This window comes from Cricetulus griseus, chromosome 3, assembly GCF_003668045.3.
Source record: "Cricetulus griseus strain 17A/GY chromosome 3, alternate assembly CriGri-PICRH-1.0, whole genome shotgun sequence".
Taxonomy (NCBI): Eukaryota; Metazoa; Chordata; class Mammalia; order Rodentia; family Cricetidae; genus Cricetulus; species Cricetulus griseus.
In genome coordinates, this window is record NC_048596.1 from 106,716,868 (window position 1) to 106,739,954 (window position 23,087).

At 38.6% G+C, this 23,087-nt stretch overlaps 1 protein-coding gene across 3 annotated transcripts in view; it reads right to left on the minus strand.

Moving 5' to 3' along the window:
• LOC107977363 (disks large homolog 2) overlaps positions 1 to 23,087 on the minus strand; it is a 1,172,797-nt gene that overhangs the window by 46,513 nt on the left and 1,103,197 nt on the right. For all 3 annotated transcript variants that reach the window (XM_035442394.1, XM_035442396.1, XM_035442395.1), the window contains one exon: positions 13,792 to 13,867. In XM_035442394.1, coding sequence (XP_035298285.1) covers positions 13,792 to 13,867 — 76 coding nt within the window. The remainder of the gene's footprint in view (positions 1 to 13,791; positions 13,868 to 23,087) is intronic.

Sequence of the window (23,087 nt, forward strand, 5' to 3'; positions counted from 1 at the left end):
TCTTTGCACAAAGATTCAGTATTTCTTCTGTCTGAATAATGTGGATGGGACAGCCCCCTAAGTCTTAAGGAAAGCTTCTCTAGGCTCCATGTGGGAACACTCACTACCCCAGCACTGGGCCTCAGGCTAGATTTACACCCTCCCTTCCCTCATGGCCTCCTGTGTGTTCTAGGCAGAGTCCTTACTGGTTACCAGATCACCTCCTCTCCCATTCCTTTGCTTCTGCTGTTTGCCAGATGTGAAAACACACCGACTCTACAGCTGTTGAAATCCTGCTCAATCCTCATCGACTCAGCTAAATCGTTACTTCCTTAGAACACTTTCTTAATTGCTCTCACTCAGAGGCCCCACCCCACTAAGATTCTTCATGTCTGAGGATATACTTTTCACCTTGTACTACAGTAGTGTCCATGTCCTCTCAGGGAAGTTCTGGGATGGCAGAGGTGGGCCTTATTCAATGGCTAGAGCAGTATATGATACAGAGAGAAACTTCAAAAGCTACTTATTGAAATGAAAGGTAATTACACACAGATCAAGAGAACATCATTCTAAAGGTACAGATCAAGAGAACATTATTCTAAAGGCAACAATAAATTGGTCAATTCTCCTTCAAAGGCAATGGTAAACTATATATATACTGTGCCTGTCTAGTGTACCTGACTTTTCTCCCCAAACACCATTTTTTATCCTCACACTGGTTTATTGGTTAACTGTGTGTGGTGCATGTACATGAGTATATTAGTATATGCCCATTTGCCCAGGTGGAGGCCAGAACAGGACACTGGGTAGCTTCCTCTATTGTTAGGCAATATTATCGCCTTGAGATAGGGTGTCCCACTGAACCACAAGTTTGCATTACAGACTAGATTGACTGGCCAGTGAGATCCTGCTGTCCATCTGTCTCCCCTGCCCACCCCATAAAATCTGGGGATTACAGGCACACTTGACTTTTTTGTGGATGGTGGGAATTCAAAAGTCCTTATTCAGCGTAGATGCTCTTATTAACTGCCAGGTCCCTAACCCTCACATTACTTAATTCAGTAATTATTGGTATACTATCCACATACTAGAATGCCTTATATTAGATTCCCCCCCCCGCCGCCCAATTAGGAACATACTGGAGGAATTTGTTCTCAAAACACTTTTCAGATATTACATGATCTGTAATTAAAAACAACAAACCACTTTCTACAAGATAACAACAAAACAGACAAGATTTGGGCTTGTGAGACAGGGCAGAGTGAAGTGCCTTCTGCCAAAATGGATGATCTGAATTTGATCTTTAGGACAACATGGTGGAAGGAGAGGCAAGACCCCAAAGTTGTCCTCTTTGAGCTACAAATATGTCATAGCATGAACACTACACGATAAATACATTAAGATGCAATACGAGGGTAATCTGTACTATTTTTTATTTGTGGGGACTCTGTGTAATTAACACGATGAGGAAGCTATATGACTGGACAGTTGCTTCTGACTCTTTTTGTAGCAGTGTTTAAGCTCTCAGATGGCTAAAGCTTTGGTAGAAGGAAACCCTGGAGGTCCAGAGGATGGCTCCAGGCCTTTTGCTACAAGTCAGGTTAAAGGAAGCCCCACGGTGAATCAGAATTTATGGATGAATAACTCCCAAAGTAGAATTGGGTTTGAGCCAAGTTTTCTGAATAATACTTCACATTGTGAATTAGTAGCAGAGAGAAAATTTAACAATGGTGCATGCTCTCATCTGATGAAACTACACTTGTTATTCATATAACCACAAATTACACTTCTATTTATATTATTTTAGTTTAGTACAACTAATTGTATGGGTGGAATGAGCTAGTAACATTTAGCATTATTCCACATATAAGAATACTTTTAACAATCAACTGTTCACCTCTCTCTCCTCTCTCTCTCTTTCTCTCTCTCTCTCTCTCTCTCTCACACACACACACACACACACACAAGAATCATGTTATTGTATAGCTTGATGAGTGTTGTCATCTGTTTTCTCACCTGTGAAATGGGCACATTAGCTGTGTTTAGCTCACAGAATGTTGTAAGTAAAAAACAAACAATGCTTATTAAGATAATTTGTAGAAGGGTGGGGAGTGGAATTCAGTAGTAAAGATCTTGCTTATGAGCATGGTCTTGTGCCTGATGTTCTGAATAAAAAAGAAAACAAATACTCTGTATAAAAAGGCAGATAAGAGATGTTCAGAATAATGGGCACAAACAATAACTAGAATGCAGCGGTTTTCTAGCATACTATAGTCCAAGAGTTTTCTATAATTTTCTACCAGCAGTTACACAACATGGCAGAGAGCCAGATTTCAGATATGTATCCAACAACATCGTTAGGAGTGAGGGAAAGTGGCTTATTCCTGTACCCACTCTCTATCTTCCTGCCCACAATGTGGGAAGTCCTTCTCTCTAGCCACATCTGTAAACACATGGTCATAACTAGGCCCTGGGTAAGGAGCACAGGGCAAAGTTTGGGCAACCTCCCCTTCCTCCCAATATGTATAAAGGAGCATAAAACCTATGGAGTGGGGTACTGCTAAGAACTTGGATGTGTATGTAGGGATGGGAAAGAGATAGATTAGTACCTCTAGAAATATCACATATTATCTCTTTTACTATGATTGTCATTTTTATGTTTGAGGTAACTGGACCTTAGCTACGTCATGACAATTAAAGATATTGGTCACTTTGCCTGATACCAAGCACACATACCTGTGTGCCTCATATGTCAGCATGCCCAGTAGAGTCTCTGAGAAACTTGTTGAAATACAACATTGACCCATAATCCCCAGAGAATTTGATGCTACAGGCCCATCTCCAGAGCTGAGTCTAGGCATATTCACTTTTTTCTTTTCTTTTCTTTCTTTCTTTCTTTCTTTCTTTCTTTCTTTCTTTCTTTCTTTTTTTTTTTTTTTGGTTTTTTGAGACAGGGTTTCTCTGTAGCTTTGGAGGCTGTCCTGGAACTAGCTCTTGTAGACCAGGCTGGTCTCAAACTCACAGAGATCTACTTGCCTCTGCCTCCCAAGTGCTGTGTGCCACCATCACCTGGCTTAATTTTTTTTTTTTGAGGCAGGGTTTCTCTGTGTAGCTTTGGGGCCTGTCTTGCAACTCACTCTGTAGACAGGCTGGCCTCAAACTCACAGAGATCCGTCTGCCTCTGCCTCCCAAGTGCTGGGATTAAAGGCGTGCATCGCTATGGCCCAACTTTCATCTTCACTTTTAATAAAAGTCTTAGCTAATTTTGTGGGCACTGCAGGCTACTTTACTGTCCCTAAACAACTAGTAGATATTTTATGGTTATTTTTTTCTTCTCTACCAAAACCCTGCATGGCTTTCCCTGGCCTTAAAGAATAAGGCCCTTCCTGACTTGGTTCCTAATTTCTTCTTTGCCTTCTCTCTGACTCTACAGTCTTTGCACTGAAATAACGTCGGGAATCTTTGGCTTTCATAGACATACAGGGCCATGTCCTATCTTACATACTGACATTTCCGCCCACACCACTCTTTTGCACCTGCTTACACTTTTGCTCCTCTGATGTTCATCTTGGCCATTCTTTCTTTAGAGTTCAAATAGTGCCCTGTGCTGAGTTTTAATGTAGTGCTTACTGGATTCTATTTGTTACTTTCACACATTTGTATCTACACAAAATGTTTCATGATTCCCAAAGGTGGGGTCATGCCCTATTGGTGGTGTACTTTCATTTCCTAAATCATTACCTGGCTCTTAGTATATCTTAAAAATTCCCTGAGAACCAACAACATGAGAAAGGAATATAGCACAATTAACAAAGTAAGTCTATGATTTTTAATTTAGCCAACTCTAGGCAACATGAATAAAAAGCTCCAGCTTAATCAAGACAATGAACATAATACTGAATTTGAAATATTAAATTTTTTCACAATTTTTGAATTTTTTCTTTCATTCAGGATGAAGTTGATCAAATGCATTCAAGGATCAACATAATTGCAAAAAAGGGAAATATAATTAAGGTTGAGAATGGATAAGAGCCACACAACTGAAATATATTATAAAATATGCATTGTGTGTGTGTGTGTGTGTGTGTGTGTGTGTGTGTGTGTGTGTGTGTATAGAATTTTTCAATTACATGTTGTATCATGTTTGGAATAAAATGTTTTAGATTAATTTGGTACTTCAATATCAATATTTTTGGACTCAAAAAGGAAATTACAGAATAATGCATATGCAGAAAAATATAATGGAAACATGACTTATTCTTTATGCTATTCCACCGATCTGTCTGGATGAGAAACTCCTCAACTTGTTGAGCAGCCTGAAGGCTGTGCAGTGAGTTCCAATTTTCCAGATTTTGCAAACTGCCATTCATGCTAGGGTGGGTTTTCAGTGATGTACCTGCCTTTGAGTCATTTCTGCTCCTTTATGTCACCCCTTGCCCATACTCCTGTAAGTCTCTTCAATAAAACTCATTGGCTCAACAAGTTGGGCTTTGGTGGTACCCTTACTTTGGTTTATTGTTGGCTTCCCAGCATGTGAGTAGACACTTATTCCAATCTTCTCAGGAATAGTGACACATAACACTCTCTAAGAGCCACCTAGAGAAGCCATTATCACTTCTTTATCAGATAATTATTTGTGTGCTACTTGGGAAGGTCTCAGTGGACAGAGGAGCTTGAGGTTTAGAAAAAGGTGATTATCATGTGCTAAAAGAGTGTGAGTTAGCAATATCACTCAGGCTGGACCAGTGATGCTGGAGACCTTCCTCTTTTCATTTCTGTAAAATGGTGTAAGTCTGGTTAATCTGTGAACACAATAAATAAAAGGACCCAAAGACAGACATTGGGGTTCAAACTTCAAGCTGAAGAACAGAAAAGCAAAGTAGCAGGCTCTTACCACTACCTCAGGCTGAATGGGCTGATTCTGCTGCCACTCTTCAGCATGGCTGGAGAATCCCGAGACTGACTGTCTTCCTATCCTCTATGTGCCTGGAGAATGCCTGATACTGACCTTGCTCCTGTCTTATATACATCCCTAATGCTGGGATTCAAGGTGTGTAACCCCATGTGCTGAAATCATCTTTATTTGAGGTGTTTCTCTTTAGGACTGGATCAATCTTATGTAGCTCTAGGTGTCCTTGGACTCACAGAGATCCATCTACCTCTTAATCCTGAATCCTAGGATTAGAGGTGTGTACCACTACCTCCTAACTTCTGACTGGTGGGATTAAAGGTGTGTATCACCACTGCCTGATCTCTATAGCTTGAGGATGACTTTGCTTTCTGAATCCTCAGGCAAGCTTTAATAAATCATAAATGGTATATCACCACAAATCTACATTTCACAATGAGAAAGAGCAGAAAGAGAGAGTAGAGCCAGGACAACCAGTTAGGAAGCTTCTAGAGGGCATAGGATGGGGAAGTGACAGCGAACAACTGAAGAAAGATTTTTTTCTGAATTTTTTAATTTCTAGGAAAAAGCTTGCCTTCCTTCCTGTATACCCATGAGGTAGTATAACCTATGGCTTTGTTTTCATTGCATCCCTACCTGTATCTCTAGTCCATCTTAGTGACATTTTTATACATGGCTCCTCTATCTACAGATTGGCTCCATATGGATCTATTTTTGCAGGAATGTGTATGGAGAAGTCATAATTCATCTCTTAAAATGTTATTTAAACCCTGTGACAAAAATCAATTCCCTTAACTTACACTGGTAAAACCAATACAATTCCCATTTTGCTAACAGAACTATCAAATTGCTTTTTTGATAAATGGTATAATAGCTGTCTCTGCTTCCAGCAATCTTGGAGTACATGAGAAGTTTTAAGAATCAATACAGTAGAACAGTTTATCAATGTTGACTCCAGTTTGATTCAGGAACCCTGCTGTTACTGGGTCCTTTGTGGCATCATTCTGCCCATTCTTTCTTCCTCACTCAGCATCCGTTCTGACAAGGATTTCAAGGCTTTGGAAAAGGTAACTATTACTGGGAAGCAAGCACAGGGTAGACACCCACAGATAATAATCCTCTCTGATTATTTTTCAGAAGTAACTTCTAGATTTCCTTTTCTATTGCATTTGGTTCAGATTGTTGGAGTTCCAAACCCAGAATACTGCACCTTGCTCCAACTCCTTTGGCCATCCATCTCCCACCTGCCCTCCCAGTTGGCAGGTAAATGCCTCTTAAAGCCTTCCATGGATGTTCCTTTCTCTTATGTGAGCACAGTGCACCGAGGAATCAGCATGTGTCTTGTAGACAACATGTTAGGTGCCAAGGTATTAATATACCCATCTTATTGAAGACCTCATAGCACAGTCAAGTATAGACTGTAATACAGATATACTTGGCATAGGTTCAGAAAAACAAAACAAAACAAAACAAAACTACAAGGTCTTCTTTGGTCACAGCCTCCACAATTCTTCATTTTCTACAGGATAAAGTATAAGGTTCCCAGAAGATTTAAGTCATTGTAAAAATCTTTCCACTTCTGAGACCTTTAATTCCCCTCAATAAAGTGTCCCTAGTAGTGAAGCAACTGTGTTTTATTTCTCGTCTGACCCATGGCCTACTCCTACTTGACTCCCACGTCTTATAAATTTCACTTATTCTTTTGAGGCTGGCAATTCAAAATTTCTGAGTTTGTAAGCCAGAATTTCCTTTTCCTTTGTCTTTAAGAGTAAGCTCTCTGGCCCTTCTGAATTATAGCACTATGACTTCCTTCCTGTAGGGACTGATTCTCTTCTCCACCTGCTTCTCTAGGCCAACTGTTAGGTTGTAGACTTACTTCTCTGTACACTGTCTATGCATCTGTTGATGACAGGACACATTAACCAATACCTGTGCCCTCATTTTATGCTTCTAGGCCACTGTAGCAGAAGAATATAGTCCATAGCTCACTTCAGAAATATGTACATCAAGGAAGAATAACAGCTTTCCTCTTTCCAGATTTAAATTTCTGCTTGAGTTAGTTTTTGACAAAGCTAAACTAAACTCAATTTGCTTCTTCATTTTTCTTACTGCATATATGTGACATGTCTCAATAGGAAAGAGATATTACTACATGCTGTAGTAACCAGATAATGCATTTTGGAAGCATCCAGGCATGAGTTAAATTTACTTTTCTAAAACTCGGATTAAGTCTATACAGAAGTAAATGATTTCTCTTGGAATTTTGTGGTGGTGTTTAAAAATTTATGGAAACTGGATTTTTACAACATATACTCTTACTACTTGTGTGAATGTGTATGTATGTTCATGTTTGTGTGTAAGTGTGTTTCATATGTGGGAGCCAGAGGTCAGCTCACTTTCCCTGTTTTATTCACTCCAGGGTGCCCATCTCAGGGAAGGGTGCCACTCAGAGTAGGCAGGATTTCCCACCTCAGTTAATCACCTTGATTTTTGAGCCAGAAATCCCTCTTTGTCTTTATATAAAATGGTGTATGACCCATTATTACTTATTGCATGCTGGCACTCACTCTGATCTGCAGTTTGCCTTGTGGGCCAGACTGGTTGAGTTCTAGGGATCTACTTGCTTCTGCCTTCTCAAATGCTGGGATTACAAACACTTGCTATCATGCCCAGCTTTTTAATGGATTCTGGGAGCAAACACTGATCTTCATGTTGATGCAATAACATGCAATGACTGAGTTACCACCCCAGTTCCAGACACTTGTAATAGCACCCATCTGCCCTGTTCCTTATGTCCCAAAAGGAATAAAACTAGAACTCCCTACTATTTACATTCTACTTTACACTTTAGGAAAGGTTTATGATGCAAACAGGACAGTTCTGCACAGACATTTACTTCATGTTGCCGACACACACTCAGTAAGGATATAGGCATTGCTCTACATCCGCTCCTGCATGCATTTCTCTTCCTTAAATATAAGAGATTGAAAATTAACTAGAAGAACAAAGTTGAACATCTAATTATTGATTCTATTTAATGTAGTGCCACTTGCCCTTGAAACTTATGCATTTTGAAAAACTTTTCAACAAGTAACAGAATGACAGGTTAGGAAAGCAATAAAAAAAGTCCAGAACAATGAAAGAAATTAAGGGGTGCTGTTTGCATGATGTTTACACTGAAGAACAGTTTGAATGAAACTCAAAAGGAACTCCATGGACATTCCCAGGAGGACTAGGCTACACTGAGACTGGGGGTACTGAGATGGCTCTCAAAAGGCTCACCCTAACAGATGACTATTTGCAGCATAGTGGTCAAAGTGGGCTGGACTTATCCATGCCAACACTACAGTAGCCCATTTCTCTGTAAATTAAGACAGAGAATTGGGAAGTGCAGCTTGGGAAGAAAGCCTATTTGTACTCCCAAATGTCATAACTTCAAGTTCCATGTGAACTTCTGCATGAACCTTCTGATCGTCCCTGTCATCCCTATTTGTTGCAACTGCCACCATAACCTCAATGGTCTACTGTCCCTGACTCACTGGATTTCCCTTTTAATTCAGGTGTCATGTTTATGCTTTTGACTATATGCATAACAGTCTCCTAACCAAACTCTAAGATCCTGTTCAAACACCACCTGCTCCTTAATCATGCTTTCTCTGTGATTGTTAATATTAAGTTATCAACTTGACAAGATCTAAGTTCACCTAGGAGAGAATCCTCTTGGCACACTTGTGAGGGATTATTTATATTAGTGTAGCCTTTGGACATGCCTGTGAGGGATTATCTGAATTAAATTAATTGAGATAGGGAACCTGCTTACAAAGGGTGTCCCCTTCTCCTTGGGCTGGGATCCTGAAGTGGAGGAAATCAGAGAGTTAACTGAGCACCAGCTTTCATCTTGCTCTGCTTCCTGAAAGCAGGTTTATTGTGACCAGCCACCTCAAGTTGCTGCCATCATAGACCATTGCTGGAACTGTGACTTCAAATAAGTCTTTCCTTGCTTTGAGTTGCTTTTGTCTGGGTACTTCATCACAGCAACAGGAAAATTAATTAAGACACTTACCCAGGAACCAACAACAGCAATGGAAAAGACAGGTTGTTAAAATGACCTGAATTTAAATCCAACTCTTACACCCACCCTACTAATTGTTTTACCTTAGACAAATTAGGCAGTCTTGTAGAAGCCAAGTCTACTGATTTTTAAAGGAAAAACTACAATTCGACAAAGTCATGAACAATTCCTGTGATGCTGTACTGTTATTTTCTTGACTCTAATTGTCTTTGTGAACTCACCGAGGGATCTTGCCCTTTTAATTTGTTGTTGCTTCGCAAGGTGCCTTAAACTATACCTCATGCTTTGTAGCACACAATGTTATTTTAATCAATAGCCAGTTTTAGAAAAGTGACTTGAATAGCGACAGGCCAATGAAAGCTTAAATTCTTTCATGAAGTGTTCTCTGCTCAGTTCCAGGGCTGTTAGTTTGGAGACTCGAAGCTTGTACATACTATCAGGTTCTTCATAGGCTGCCCCATTGATACTGATTGATTCTAATGCTCTCCTACTCCAGTAACTATGATGTTTACCCTGAGCAGCTCATGACAAGTTAGTGCTCTGTAAATGTCCATTAGGATAAAGGTATTCACAACACCCCTTCTCTTTTCTCATTCCAAATAGTTTTCCTCTTCAGTGTAATGTCGAATTTGTCTCGACTTCCCATTGAGGACCCTGTTACATTGGCTTATTTCTGTAGTCCCTGTCTATAGCTAAAAGTAAGTGACATTTCTGTCCCTACTTTCTGTATTCTCCAATAGCTAGAAACTTTCTCCTCTCTCCAGTGCTCTCTCCCTCCTCTTATTGGCCCACTGCTTTTTGTGTTTGGATAAGAAGTCTCCCCATTTATTTATTATTCTCATGGAGATTTGGAAAAATGGTTTTTATTACTAATAAATTCCTGAGCAAAGCTCATGGAGAATTATTGATGAAAGCTACTTTAAAAATCATTGAATTCAGATATTTAGAGTTACCTTAAAAATCATTGAATCAATAGAGAACCATTCCCAAGGTTGTACCCGAGACGACTAATTGGTAGTACTTTTATTCTGATGAATTTATATGTACCATTGGAATTCTTCTGAACATGAAACTGTAGAGAAGAACTGCTAATACCTATTTATAAACAAGATGGAACTTGCCATCCCTGACAGAGTTCTTTTTGGTTATAAGGATCAAGGTGGTGATGACCTGGCAAGCTAGAACCAGAACATAGGCCATTGCTCTCCTGGTATTCCGTTCTTCTTCTTTTCCTTCAATAGTCCTAGCATTTACATTTTACTTAACAGATAATGGTATTTAACAAATATAGTTAAAAGGGTGTGGTAGCTTGAATGAGGATGCCCCTATAGGCTCACATTATTTGCATGCTGTTTAGAAGGGTTAGGAGGAGTGTCCTTGTTAGAGTAGTAGGTGTGTCCTTGCTAGAGTAGCACCATTCCTGTCTGTTTTCCATCATGATGATGATAATGGACCAACCTTGTGAAAGTATAAGCAAGTCCTCAATTAAATGCTTTCTTTCATAAGAGTTACATTGGTCATGGTATCTCTTCACAGCAATAGGACAGCACCTGAGAATGAAAGATATCCCACATGTTCTGGTGTGTCACTGATGTAACTTCTAGGAAGAAGGGTCCTTATACTTTGTATACTACACTAGTCCACAATCTGTATCTAACACAGTGGGTTTTCAATTCAAATTCTCCCGGATATATTATCTGTAGGCATGAAATAAGTATGACATCTAATTATTAAGTTCATGCCAGGAATCAATAAAAATTTCAACTGTCTTGGGGGACTGGAGAGATGACTCAGCTATTGAGACCACTTGCTGCTCTTCCAAAGGACCTGGGATTAATTCCCAGTATCCACATGGCAGCTTCAGTTCCAGGGGATCCAACACTCTCACACAGTCATACTTCTGGGAAAAACAGCATAAAATAAAGAAATCATTAAAAAGTTTTCTGCCATTTTTATTGATGTATTTGTTTTAATGGACTCTATACCATGATGTTACAGATCCTCACTTTTAAGAATGACACCAATGTACAGATGAATTTCTACTTCACTTAAATACTTCTGTGCAAATTAAAATACTCTGTCACTGACTGGGCTTCTCAATGATACTTCTACTTAATATACAAAGGGCAACATTGTGGTTTGGTTAACAAAAGCATGTCACTGACTGGTCTTCTCAATGACACTTCTACTTAATATACAAAGGATACCATTGTGGTTTGGTTAACAAAAGCCTTGGCAAATGATCTATTCTACCTATTTTCATAGTGACACCTATTGACTATAACTTGTGGTGTTTTGTTTTGTTCCCCCCCCCCCATTCACCTACAAGCCACAATCGTTAGGAAAGAAAAGTATAGTAAAGAACACTAAGAGAAAAGGAATGAAATGTAAAAAGGTATTATTTTATAACACAGCAGTACAGCCTCTTCGAGAACTATATTTTTAAGACAGTAAAGTTACAGCCAATGTTATAACTGGGTGGTAAAAAACTAAACTCCTTTCTCTGAGATCAAGAGTAAGATGAAGAGAGCTGCCTTTGACCCTCCTCTCCTTTGATATGCCTATCATTGTATTGGAGCTTCTGGACACAGGAATTAAGGAAGAAAAGGAAATAAAAGATATCCACATTGAAGGGGGGAAAAGAAAAACTCTCTCTTTGTATATATCTTCTATATAAGAAATTTTGAGAAAAATCGCTAAAACTATCAAAATTAAGTCATGGGTTTATAAATGTTATAGGATATAAGATGTACTGGAAATGATAAATATAGTTCTTTTCTTTTGCCATGAATGATCTTAAATGAAGTTAAGCAAATAATTTACATGCAAAGAAATACAATTGGAACTTAGTGCCTCTCCGTGAACAAAACTAACTCAAAATTGGATAACACCCTAACATAAGAGTTGCAACTCTAACCTTCTTACAAGAAATTATGACATAAACCTTCATGACCTTGAATTAGGTAATATTTCTTAGACATTGCATTAAAAAGTAACAAAAGAAAAAGTAATAGAATTAATCAATAAAAACTTTGTTATCTCAAAGAACACTGTCAAGAGAATAGAACGAGAACAGAAAACTGAAGAGAAAAAAGGATTAGGGAAGCATTTATCTGAAAAATTATTTAAAGACAGAGTACAGGGTTAGGGAGATGGGTCAGTGGTTAAAGTAATTGCCACCAAAGCAAGAGGACCGGTGCTCAGATTTTTAGAACCCCTGTAATGCTGGCTGGGTATAGTTGTCTGCCTGTGATTCCAGCCTCAGAAGGCAGAGATGGGATCTCTGGATCAAGGTGGCCATCAAGACTAGTGGGATTCGTGAGTTACAGGTTTGATTGAAAGATACAGCCTCAATGGTGAAAGAACAATGGAAGAAGATTCCTAATATTAACTACCACACCCACCCACCCACACGAACACCATACCATATGCACGTTTCCCCCGACACACACACATTCACAAACAGCACATACACATGAATAAATGAAGAAAAAGGTTTTACAACAATGCCTAGAGTGTATATATTTAGAAACTCTATAACCCAGTAACAATAACAGCAGGAAAATGCCAACTTAAAAATATACTGAATCTGAGTAGACAGCTCCTAGAAAAGACATACCAATAAGTACATAAAAACAAACTTCCTAGCTCCACTGATTAGGGAAATACAAATCAAAAATCACAATAACACACAGCTTCATGACAACCAAGATACCTAGAATTTTAAAAGGCACAAAATAGTAAGTATTGTTTTGTACATGAAGAAATCGTAACATGCATACACTGTTGATAGAAATGTGAAATGTTGTAGCCACTGTATAAAACCACCTGGCAGTTCCTAAAATGTGCATCACAGCCTTTGTATTGGTGAAGGGATCAGCAATTTAGCTGCAATATACAACCAATGAAAGTAAAAAATGTGTCTACATCAAAGTTTTAATACAAATGTTCATGGTAGTATGAACTGGAAATACCACAAATGTCTGTCATCTGATGAATGGATATGCTAATATGGCATGTCCATACAATAGAATTTTATTTGGTGATAAAAGAAATGTATTTATTTATTCATGCAACAGTGTAAATGCAACTTAAAAAATAATACAGTATGGAATTGGCAGTCACAAAAGAGGAAATTCTACTTATATGAAGTACTTACAGGCATATCTGTAAAGACACAAAGGAGGTTACTGACTCTGGTCCAGTGGGGAAGGGAGGCTGGGGAATGGGAAATCACTGCCAACCTTCACAGGATTTCTTTATGGAGTGATGGAATTTACTGAACTGATTGTGGCAACAGCTGCCCAACTCTAAGTTTAAGAGGAAAGTTATATGATAGTTGAGTTATATGCCATTACAGCCATGACTAAGAGGAGACGTGCACATGAGTGTTAATTTTGATAGGATTTTGTTGTTCATTCCTATGTCTGTCACAACAATCTGCACATTCACTTAACTGATCTGTATCTGCATTTCTATGACTATAGGCTTAAGTGTATAATGTATGTCAAACTAGATACATTTTTAGTTGAGCAGATACTGTCTATGAAATGTGACCTTTTAGAACATTTAAAGACAACCCATAACTATATTTTATCATCTTCAGTATAGTCAACACATCATTTTTGTTATCACTAGCTTTGTCCCCAGTAGTTAACATATAATAAACCCACTTTATCAGAAATGACATTACTTTTAGCAATATATTTGTGACAGTGTTCTTTTGTCTAGTGGTGCTATTATTTTTTTTGCTATTAAAAGCCAGAATGTTAATTATCACTAAATCTACAGTAACTGAGAGAACTTAATGTTTCCATCAATTTGTACCTACCCCTTTTGAATCAATCACACCAGGTTTTGCATTGAACTTCACTGTCTTCAATCGGGCACGCTCCTTTCTTTCCACCCTAATGAAAATTAAAAAGAAAAAACAAAATAAAACTGAGTGGCAAGGCATTTATGATTAACTCCTTATTAAATAAAAAACATTTCTTCCTCTCATCCCTAAAACTCAAATAAAATGTGTTCTAAAATGTTTTGTTTCTTTTGGAAAGGATAAAAACACCTTGGTAAAAATTGTCTAAACTTCTAATATATTCCTGGAAATTTTTGTCTTACATGTACTGAAAGTCCTAATATTTGGAAGTAACAGATAAAAATTATTGAGATGATTATGAATCAACCAGAATCTATATCAGGAAATCACAGCCCAGGAAAACTAATACCTAGAGTAGAAACCAACAAGCCCCTCCTCCTCCCTCCTACACTCCTATTAAAGAGAAGTATTACACAGTAGCTCCACTTGGCAACCAATATGTTACATGTACTCTAGAATTTTTCTTCAAGGAGTCCTTCTGTCATTTCTGCAGCATCATTGTCTTACCTGCCACTAATGAACACTTGCCATGCTTTTAATCAAGGACATAGGAATAAAGAAAAGGAAACATTTAAAGCATGATTGTAATGATCATTTGTCAGGATATGTTCTTAGCAAGAACAAAGCCAGACAGGCACTCCTCACAGTGCCACTGTGAGGAGGAGAAGAAAGGTGGCAAGTGCTGCTGTGCTTCTTGGAAGGAGGTGTCCATTATTCTGAAGCTAGAAGGGTGAGAAAGAGCTTGTCTGTGGGAAAAGGTCAGCATGCATTACAGTTCCTAACAAGCTAGGAACCTGAAGGACTGTGCCATGGGGTCCATACAGGATGAGGTAAGGCTGGGTGAAGTTGTAGAGTTCCATGGGCTGTTGGGGGTGAGGTGTGCTGGCACATGCCTGAAACCTACCACTGAAGGCAGAGACAACAGGACAATGAGTTCAAGGTCAACATCGGATATAAGAGCTCAAGGTTAGCCTGACTGGCCTATATGAAATCACAAAACGTCTTTAAAAAAAGATATGGTTGTGGAGATAGCTCAGGTAAAGTCCTTGCTTTTGACAAGAACCTGAGTTTGAAGCCATGTAAAAAGCCAGGCATGGAAGGGGGCAGGGCATGAGTTTACAATCCTAGAAGAGACAGAGATCATTGGATTCTAGGGTAGCTGGCTAGTTAGTTCAGCCTGCTTTGTGAATTTCAGGCCGAAGAGAGTTCTTGTCTTACAAAAGGGGAGGGGGCATAAGAAATGACACCATGGGTTTATGTACACATGAATCCCTACACATATGAGTCTCCAAATACACATGAGTGAATATGAACTCTTCTTTCTCTTCCATTGAACACTCGAGGACTTGGGTAAAAGTAACAAGGCATAGATGAGGAAGGTGGAATAATCAAACTATGGTTTTAAAGATTTATTTATACTTATGTGTATATGTATGTATGTGCATGTAGTTATGCTCATGTGTATGCAAGAGCTTATTGGGTCCCCTGCATTTGGAATTCTAGGCATTTGTGAGCTGCCAGTTATGAGTACTGGGTCTTGAAGTCTGGTACTTTGCAAAAGCAGCAAACACCATTAGCTATTGAGTTTTCTCTCTAGCCCTTCTAACTAATATCTTAGAGAAAGGACGATGGTGCAGTGGAAAAGAATTCTGGAAGGGAAGAAGAAAGAGGTGATTGGTGTATGTTCAGAAGCTGTTGCCATAAGCTAGGCAATATGAAGAAAGGATAGGAAACAGTAGTTTGTAGATAGAGAAAGGGCTTAAGAAATACCAGAAAAATAAAATTTGATTTGTTCCTGTTTGAAGCTAAAGTTAAGAGGAATCTATGTATTTCCTTGACTTTTCTAAGTCTCTACAGTAAAACATTGTTTTTTTTTTGTTTTTGTTTTTTTTTGGTTATTTAATGCCGAGGGATCTTTTCCTTTATTAAAAATGGTTACTGGAGCATGATTAACAATTCATCTAGGCAAAAGTAGGCACCAAAGGAGATCTCCAGAGTTCTCTGCATAGTCTTTAGGGTTGATGTCATGGGTGGAATAATTAGCTAAAACTTATTTTTTTTATTAAAAACATATAGAAAAGATTTATTTCTAAAACATACCAGCATTAAGATTTGACCTAATAATAAAGAAAATAAGCATAAACCATCAACCACATATATAATAAACAACTGACTGTTGAATTACTGCATAACTGCATATGCATCATGAAAATAAGCTGGTTGATTTTATAATGAGGTTAGTAAATGAAAAAAAACAAATGTGTTCAGTGTACAACATAATAATTAGATATAAAAGCAGTCAGTGCCTCTGTGACATTAATGTAAATCATCAGTTACACAAAATCACATTAAAATATTCTTACTTCATATAAACACCTGTTCTATTAAGTTCCCATATATTTCCTTATTGTGTGTACTTAAGTTTTTTTTATTTTTTAGCTTATATATATGTATATATTTATATTTATATAAAAAGAGCAATAATGGCAATAAAAACATTGTTTTTATTCCCTGCTAGCCACAACACCGCTGAATTTTATCGAGAAGTACGTTACATCTTGATTTTCTTCTTTAAGAAGAAATGTAAAACGTTTTATATTGAGTATGCAAAGTTGTATAGTTCTCTAGTCCAAGTGCATGTAACCCTCAGTAGAATATTACAGCAGGTCTTCAGTAGATGATCATTGTACAAAAAGACTATTTGGTAGGCTGCTGTAACATGACTTTGTTTAAATTTGGCTAGCTTTAATTCATTTTTTTTCTTTCTGGGAAAGAAAAGAGCAAGTGAGAGAAAATTAATCCCAAATCTATAGAAACTTAATGGTTTATGAAGACTAAGCTATTCATAGCTCTGTAATTAACAGCAGGCTACTTCCTAACTGAGAACTCTTTTGTGTTTCCAACTGAAACACTGAGGATCTGGGTTTCTATAGTTACAGAAGGAAGTTTCAGAATACATTTATTTCAGTGGCAGTGTAGAATGTTTGAGTGGAAAAGCTGAACAAAACCTTTCACATCTAACATCAGATTTATTAAAGCAATATATTCATGGAGAGAAACCTGTGTTGAGAATCTCTCCTTGTATCCATCCAACACATAACAGTTGGGAGGAGAGCAAGAGGCTTAGGATAAACTGCCAAGTGGAAGAAATTCATGAAGAGGCCTGCTCAGAGCTTCATCAGTTACTCTCTCCTCTCTTTGAGTTTATGTTCAAATGGTAATTCTAATTCACCTCTTCAGATTTTCCTAAAACTGTTTAATTTTATTCTGGCTCCTTCGCATTAATTTGGCTAATGATGGGAACTACTGATTCATCCCACTGTCAAAATGACTGCAACATGTGGCGAATACACAGTGGTTATTTGATTAGAGAATGCAAATAAAATCTGAACAAACCCACAGAAGCCACAAGCGTACATGACACAAGGTCAGTGCAGTATTCTGACCTAAGAATTATTTGGGCAGAACAGTCCACATTTCCTAACATATTTTTAAGGTCATCCTTTCACTATTATTTTTTGAGCATGGTTTTATTAGTTCAAATTAGGAAATAGCTTGCTTCACATGTCAATCCCTTCTCCCTCTCCCTCCCCTCCCCCAAAACCCTCCCCACAACTCCCCACCTGCTCCCTACCCCATCTCCCCTCCACTCCTCAGGGAGGGTAGGGCTCTGACAGGAGCTCACCAAAGTCCACCACATCATCCTGGGCTGGGCCTAGGCCCTCCCCAATGTAGGCCAATTTTAGTGGGGTCATCATTTAGATCTTTGTTTACAAAGAATATAGTCAGGCACACGTAAGTGCACACACACTTACCTATCAATTACTGTGGTTTGTCAATATTTTTAAATTGGAAATAGATCTTTCATATAATATATTTTGATTATGATTGCCCCTCTCCCATGTCCTCCCAGATCCTCCCCACTTGCCTACCCACCCCAAATTACATTCTTTCTTTCTGTCTCTCTCATTAAAAATGGAATAGTACAAAACAAACAAACAAAACCAGAAACCCTTAACACAGGTCAAAGTAAAAGAAGAAAATGCTAGCTTATTAAGGAGACATTGCTTGTGTTCACTTGGGTAGGAAACTGGAACATCTTGCTTCTTATTTGGGTGGGAAGTATTGTGAGTGATGGAAATATAAATGACAGCTGAAGTTTTAATATGCTAATGGTTCCCTTTCTTATTTGTGTCATCTTGCTTGTTCCCTTGATAACCCAGCAACACAGGTCTTGTCAACCCCATTTTGTGGCTGTCAAAGCTGAGGCTTGATGCATGGCAGACTAGAAGGTTATGGGAATAGTTTGAACTTGATTCCGCTAACAGCTGACACCAGTGTCTGTCCATAGCCATGCTTTTGGGGAAATAGAACTCAAAGACCTGTCTTGCCTACTTCACTCATTGGATATTCAACAAACACGAGGGTGCATGAAGCATGGTTGAAAAGTCAATAGAGAGCCATTACAGGCTTAGGCTGAATTTCCTCACGAATGCTATGTCCCACTCCTCCTATTTCCCTTGTCCAAATATTCTGATTTATATGAATTGTACACAACAAGACTTAAGCATATAAGTAGGGAGGGATCAATATACCACAGCAGGCTGGCTTCAAAATTCAGAACAAATTTGCTTTAGAAACTGATATCAGTTTAACTAAATGCTCTTTTGCTAGCATTGCATGGCACACACTGAACTGGTCTCTTTTCAGCATACCAGGAACTGCACCTAACCATCATGAAGAACTGCTTCCACTGGCTCTCTGCAGTGAAAACGGCTGCAGGTTACTTTATCTTTCTTGCCTCAACCCTCTATATTCTCTGAATTCTTCCTGGGATAGAGTCACTTGCCTATCCCCTGAAACAAGAGCTAAGGCTGAGAGAGAGGGCTTTCAACATTGCAGCGTTCTTTTTCTTTAGGTACCAAATGCTCCAGATCTGACAACTGGAAAATAGTCTTCATTTGTGTGTACACCAAGGATTGAAAGGTGTGCTCAGCACTTAACCAATTTTATCTATAACCTATACTATGATTCATGACTGGACATGGAGCTGGGTGCATAGTATATGTGAATCAACAAAAGGTGTGAATCTTTGTTCAGTGAATGAATGAATGAAGTCTCTGGCAGCTTATCAGTTCTTGACCTGTCTATGAAAACTCAGGCTGAAGGACTTGAAGTGGCTTGTCAAGAAAGGAGTGCTTCCTATTAAAAGCTCACCATTTCACCACATTTTCTATCAGGAGGAGTCTAGTTAGGGCTGGAGAGATGGCTCAGTAGTTAGGAGCACCAGCTGCTCTCCAGAGAACTCCTAGCCACAGAGCATCTCTCAAATGTCTGTAACTCCAGTCCCAGAGGCCTCTGTGGGCAACAGGTGCACAAGGCATACAGACAAAACACCCATACACATAAAAATACATAGAAACTTTAGAAAAGAATCTAGTTTATAGAATAGCAGTGCCTTCTCCTTTGTTACTCCTTTGGCAAAATGATATATTAAGGCTCCAAGGCCTTTGCTTAAGGAAATGGTGGACCTGTATGTATAGCACTAACAGCAGTAAACCACTACTTCCCTCTCACACTTTGGCTCAATTAATAAATATGGATTGATTAAGCAGACATAATCCTCTTCACCCAGACTCTTTGCTGATCAAAGTACTAATAACATGAACCGGACTGCAGAGCTTGACAAATCCATTCTAATGCTTAGCATCTCCAGAGAGTACCAAATGACTGCATTTCAACAAGTCCTTTGCCCTTTCTCAAACTTCCATCTGGTATTTCCAGGTTCCAGCCAAGCATAACTGATTGGAGCACTGGACAGGGGAAATATGATCTGTTTCTGGTGGAGGCTATGCCTGTGTTTTTAAGGCCCTAATTGAGAGGAAACTGAAATACCATCCACATAAATAGATGCTGTGAGGTAGAGATTGAGTAAGCTTTTAATTAATGTTAGATAAGGGCTGTATTCAGCAATCAATGAATGGTAACTTGGATTCATACAGTGTGGGCTAGCTCCTGGTTTGGCCACTCTAACCCATGTGATGTCAGCAAACAGAGATTCTATGCTAAGAACCCAGAATTTGAAGTCACACGTGGGTTTGAGTTCTCCTTTACTTCTGCTTCCTGAATCTTTGACTTGGAACAGGCATTCAGCCTTTTAGGGTAGCTTTTCATGTTGGCCAATTTTGAATAGTAAAGAGATGGCAGAGTTACAGCAAAGGCCAAATGAGATCATATATGGTGAACGTTTAGTCGAGTTTGATGCAATTAGAGCTCAGTATGTAAGGGTATGGAGATATTATGGTTAAGTGTCACTAAAGCCACATGCACCAGTAGTTTTTATTTCCTCACCTTGTAATAGGGAGGCAACACACGCTTTAAGTGCTTACTGCCACTGTCAACCCTGCTAGGTGAGCCAGAGGCATGGGCTTCTCTTTGAGGGCATCCCCCAGTGCATGCTTGTAATAGTTTGTTCAACTGTGAAATGTTCTTCACATAGGCCCACATGTTGGAACACTTGTTTCCCAATTTGGGGTACAATTTTGGAAGGTTGTGGGATCTGCAGAGATGGGACCTTGGTTCAGATGAAAGGTTGCTTGGGCAGGGTTCAGGGCTTACAGTGCAGATCTGGTCTTAGCCAGACTTGTGTCTCTGCTTCCTGATTCTACTGAGATGTAACAGACAGTTGTCTCATATTCCCATAATCATGGAACCCTGATGCCATGTTTTCACCAATGTCATGGATTTACCCCCCTAAACTGTGAGCCAAGATCAACCTCTCCTCATGCATATTGTACATGTCAGGTATTCTGCTAGGAGAATGATAAAAATAAGTAATGAGTGGCCTAAGCCTGAAGTGCTGTAGGGCCAAAGAGAGCCGAAACCTTTACAGTTGCTCACAGAGGTATATGAAAGGTGCATGTTCAAATCCTGGCTTAGCCTCTTGCTATTAGTGTGATTCTGCCAGGATTCTTGGGATCTCTGAATTCCAATTTTACAGCTTAAAAGTACCTTACAGCAGTGCTCTTAATATAGCCATTTAATCTTGCTATTAGAAAGACTTGGGCACATTAACTGGTAAGTTACTTTACTTCTCTTACCTCCAGTTGCTCTTTGAGGCTTCTGTGAAAATTAAACTGAAATCATATATTTGAAAGAATCTGGCATGATGCATAGTGCTATTAGTTAATGTTCTTACCAACATGTACGTTAAAATTTAATCAACATTGTGTGGTCTTAATGAGTGGAGCAGGTGGAACAGTCAAAGGATGGTTGTATTACAAGTATTCTGCTCTCACAATTGTTTAATCCATTTATGAACTAAAACACTGTTGGACTTACAGGTTATTGTGAGAGTGGCCTTGTTATAAAAGCCAGTGGGGGTCAAACTTTATGTGCTTCACTTATGGGATGCCCTGTAAAGTCTTAGGATTTTTAGAGGCCTAATAAGTAAAACCTTCAACAGAGATGGCCACTAAACTTTGTGCTGTCAGACCTCCAGAAACATGAGCTAAATAAGTCTGCATATTTTATAACTAAGACACTATTGAGTTATATAAGAAACAAAGACTTCAACATATGGTCATAGCTATAATGTAAAGGAATCCATCTTTCAGTCTATTGCCTTTTCTCTTCTCTTGGTATCTTCACAATGGAGTCCTCATTGCTTTAGTCATGGGGTAGCTGGCAGTGTTAATATGCTGCTCCTGTGAATGATGACATTCATGTAGTGTTCCTATAACACACATGGTATGCCTGGCACATAGACATACCCAAAGCAAGGCTAACTGAATTGAATTGCATCAACTATTATCACTGTACCTTTCCAAGGCAAGGCCACATGAGTTAAGATGCTATGGTCTAAATCCAGATCTTAGCACTGTCACTTACTGCAAGGGTAATATCAGGCAAACTAATTGCTTCTTTGTGCTGTATTTCTCTCATTTGTATGAAGGGCACAGAAACAGTATCATATCCAAGGAGTTGTAATGAGACTTAAACATGCTAAAAAACACAAAGGGCTTAACACCAGGTCTGACATACCCTAAGAGTATTTTATGGATACATTTATTCATTATCTAGAAGAAGAGGAGGCTGACAGCTTTCATATAATTTTTGCACTGGATGATTAGACAGAACCATTGAAAGAGAGACATTGTTGTAAAGGGTAAAATCATGCACTGCTTCTACCCATGCCAACTATTTCTACACTCCTACACAAACACAGGAAGAAGTTGAGAAAGGAGCTAATGACTTGAAGCATCTACCAGTTGAATACATTTACTTAGATTTTAGAAGATATTTAATTTTATTATTAATAATCTGCATGTTGGGGGATATACGCACATGAGTACAGGTACTTGGAGAGAACACAAACATCAGATCATCCTAGAACTGGAGTAAATAGGTGGTCAGTTTTGAGCCACCTATTGTGGGTGCTGGGAACAGAAATACCAAACTTGCATCCTCTGGTAGAGCAGTCTTGTTCAACTGCTGAGCCATCTCTCATTTGGATTATTAATGACATGAAATTAGCATGTGAGGGAGGGCTCTTTAAGAAGTAGGATTATCTGTGATTTTGACTTCCTTATATTTTTCTAAAATTCTTTTTATATAATCAGACAATACTAGTTTTATAACACATTAAACAAAACATTTTAACATAATTAAACCCTCAGAAAATATTCATAATATAAATTTTATAATGAAATAAATGCAAATATATTTCTACTTTGTATAAAATATATCTGCCACTGGGCAGTGGTAGTACATGCCTTTAATCCCAGTATTTGGGAGGCAGAGGCAGGTGGATCTTGGTGAGTTTGAGGCCAGCCTGATCTACAAAGTAAGTTCTAGGATAGCCAGAGCGGAAACAGAAACCCTGTCTTTAAAAACCAAATGAATGAATGAATGAACAAATAAAAATGCATGTGCAAGGTGGGATATCTATATGCAAAAGAATGTAAATAAATATGAATACAGCAGCACTTGAACAAACTACTACTCTACTTCTTCAGGCCAGCTGTTGCATGGCTGTTAAGATGGTTTTTAAAAAAAAAAAGATGGTTTCTTTCAAATATGAAAAAGCCAATTCAAGGATGATCACCAGCAAGTAGAAAACTGCTTATGAAGGCTGTTGCTTGAGGGAAATGATGATCACTTGACTGAACAAATGGCTATTGACATGATGGTTAGAATCACAGGAACCTGTGGTTGGAAAGCACCAGACTGTTTCCTGGTTCAACCCTCCT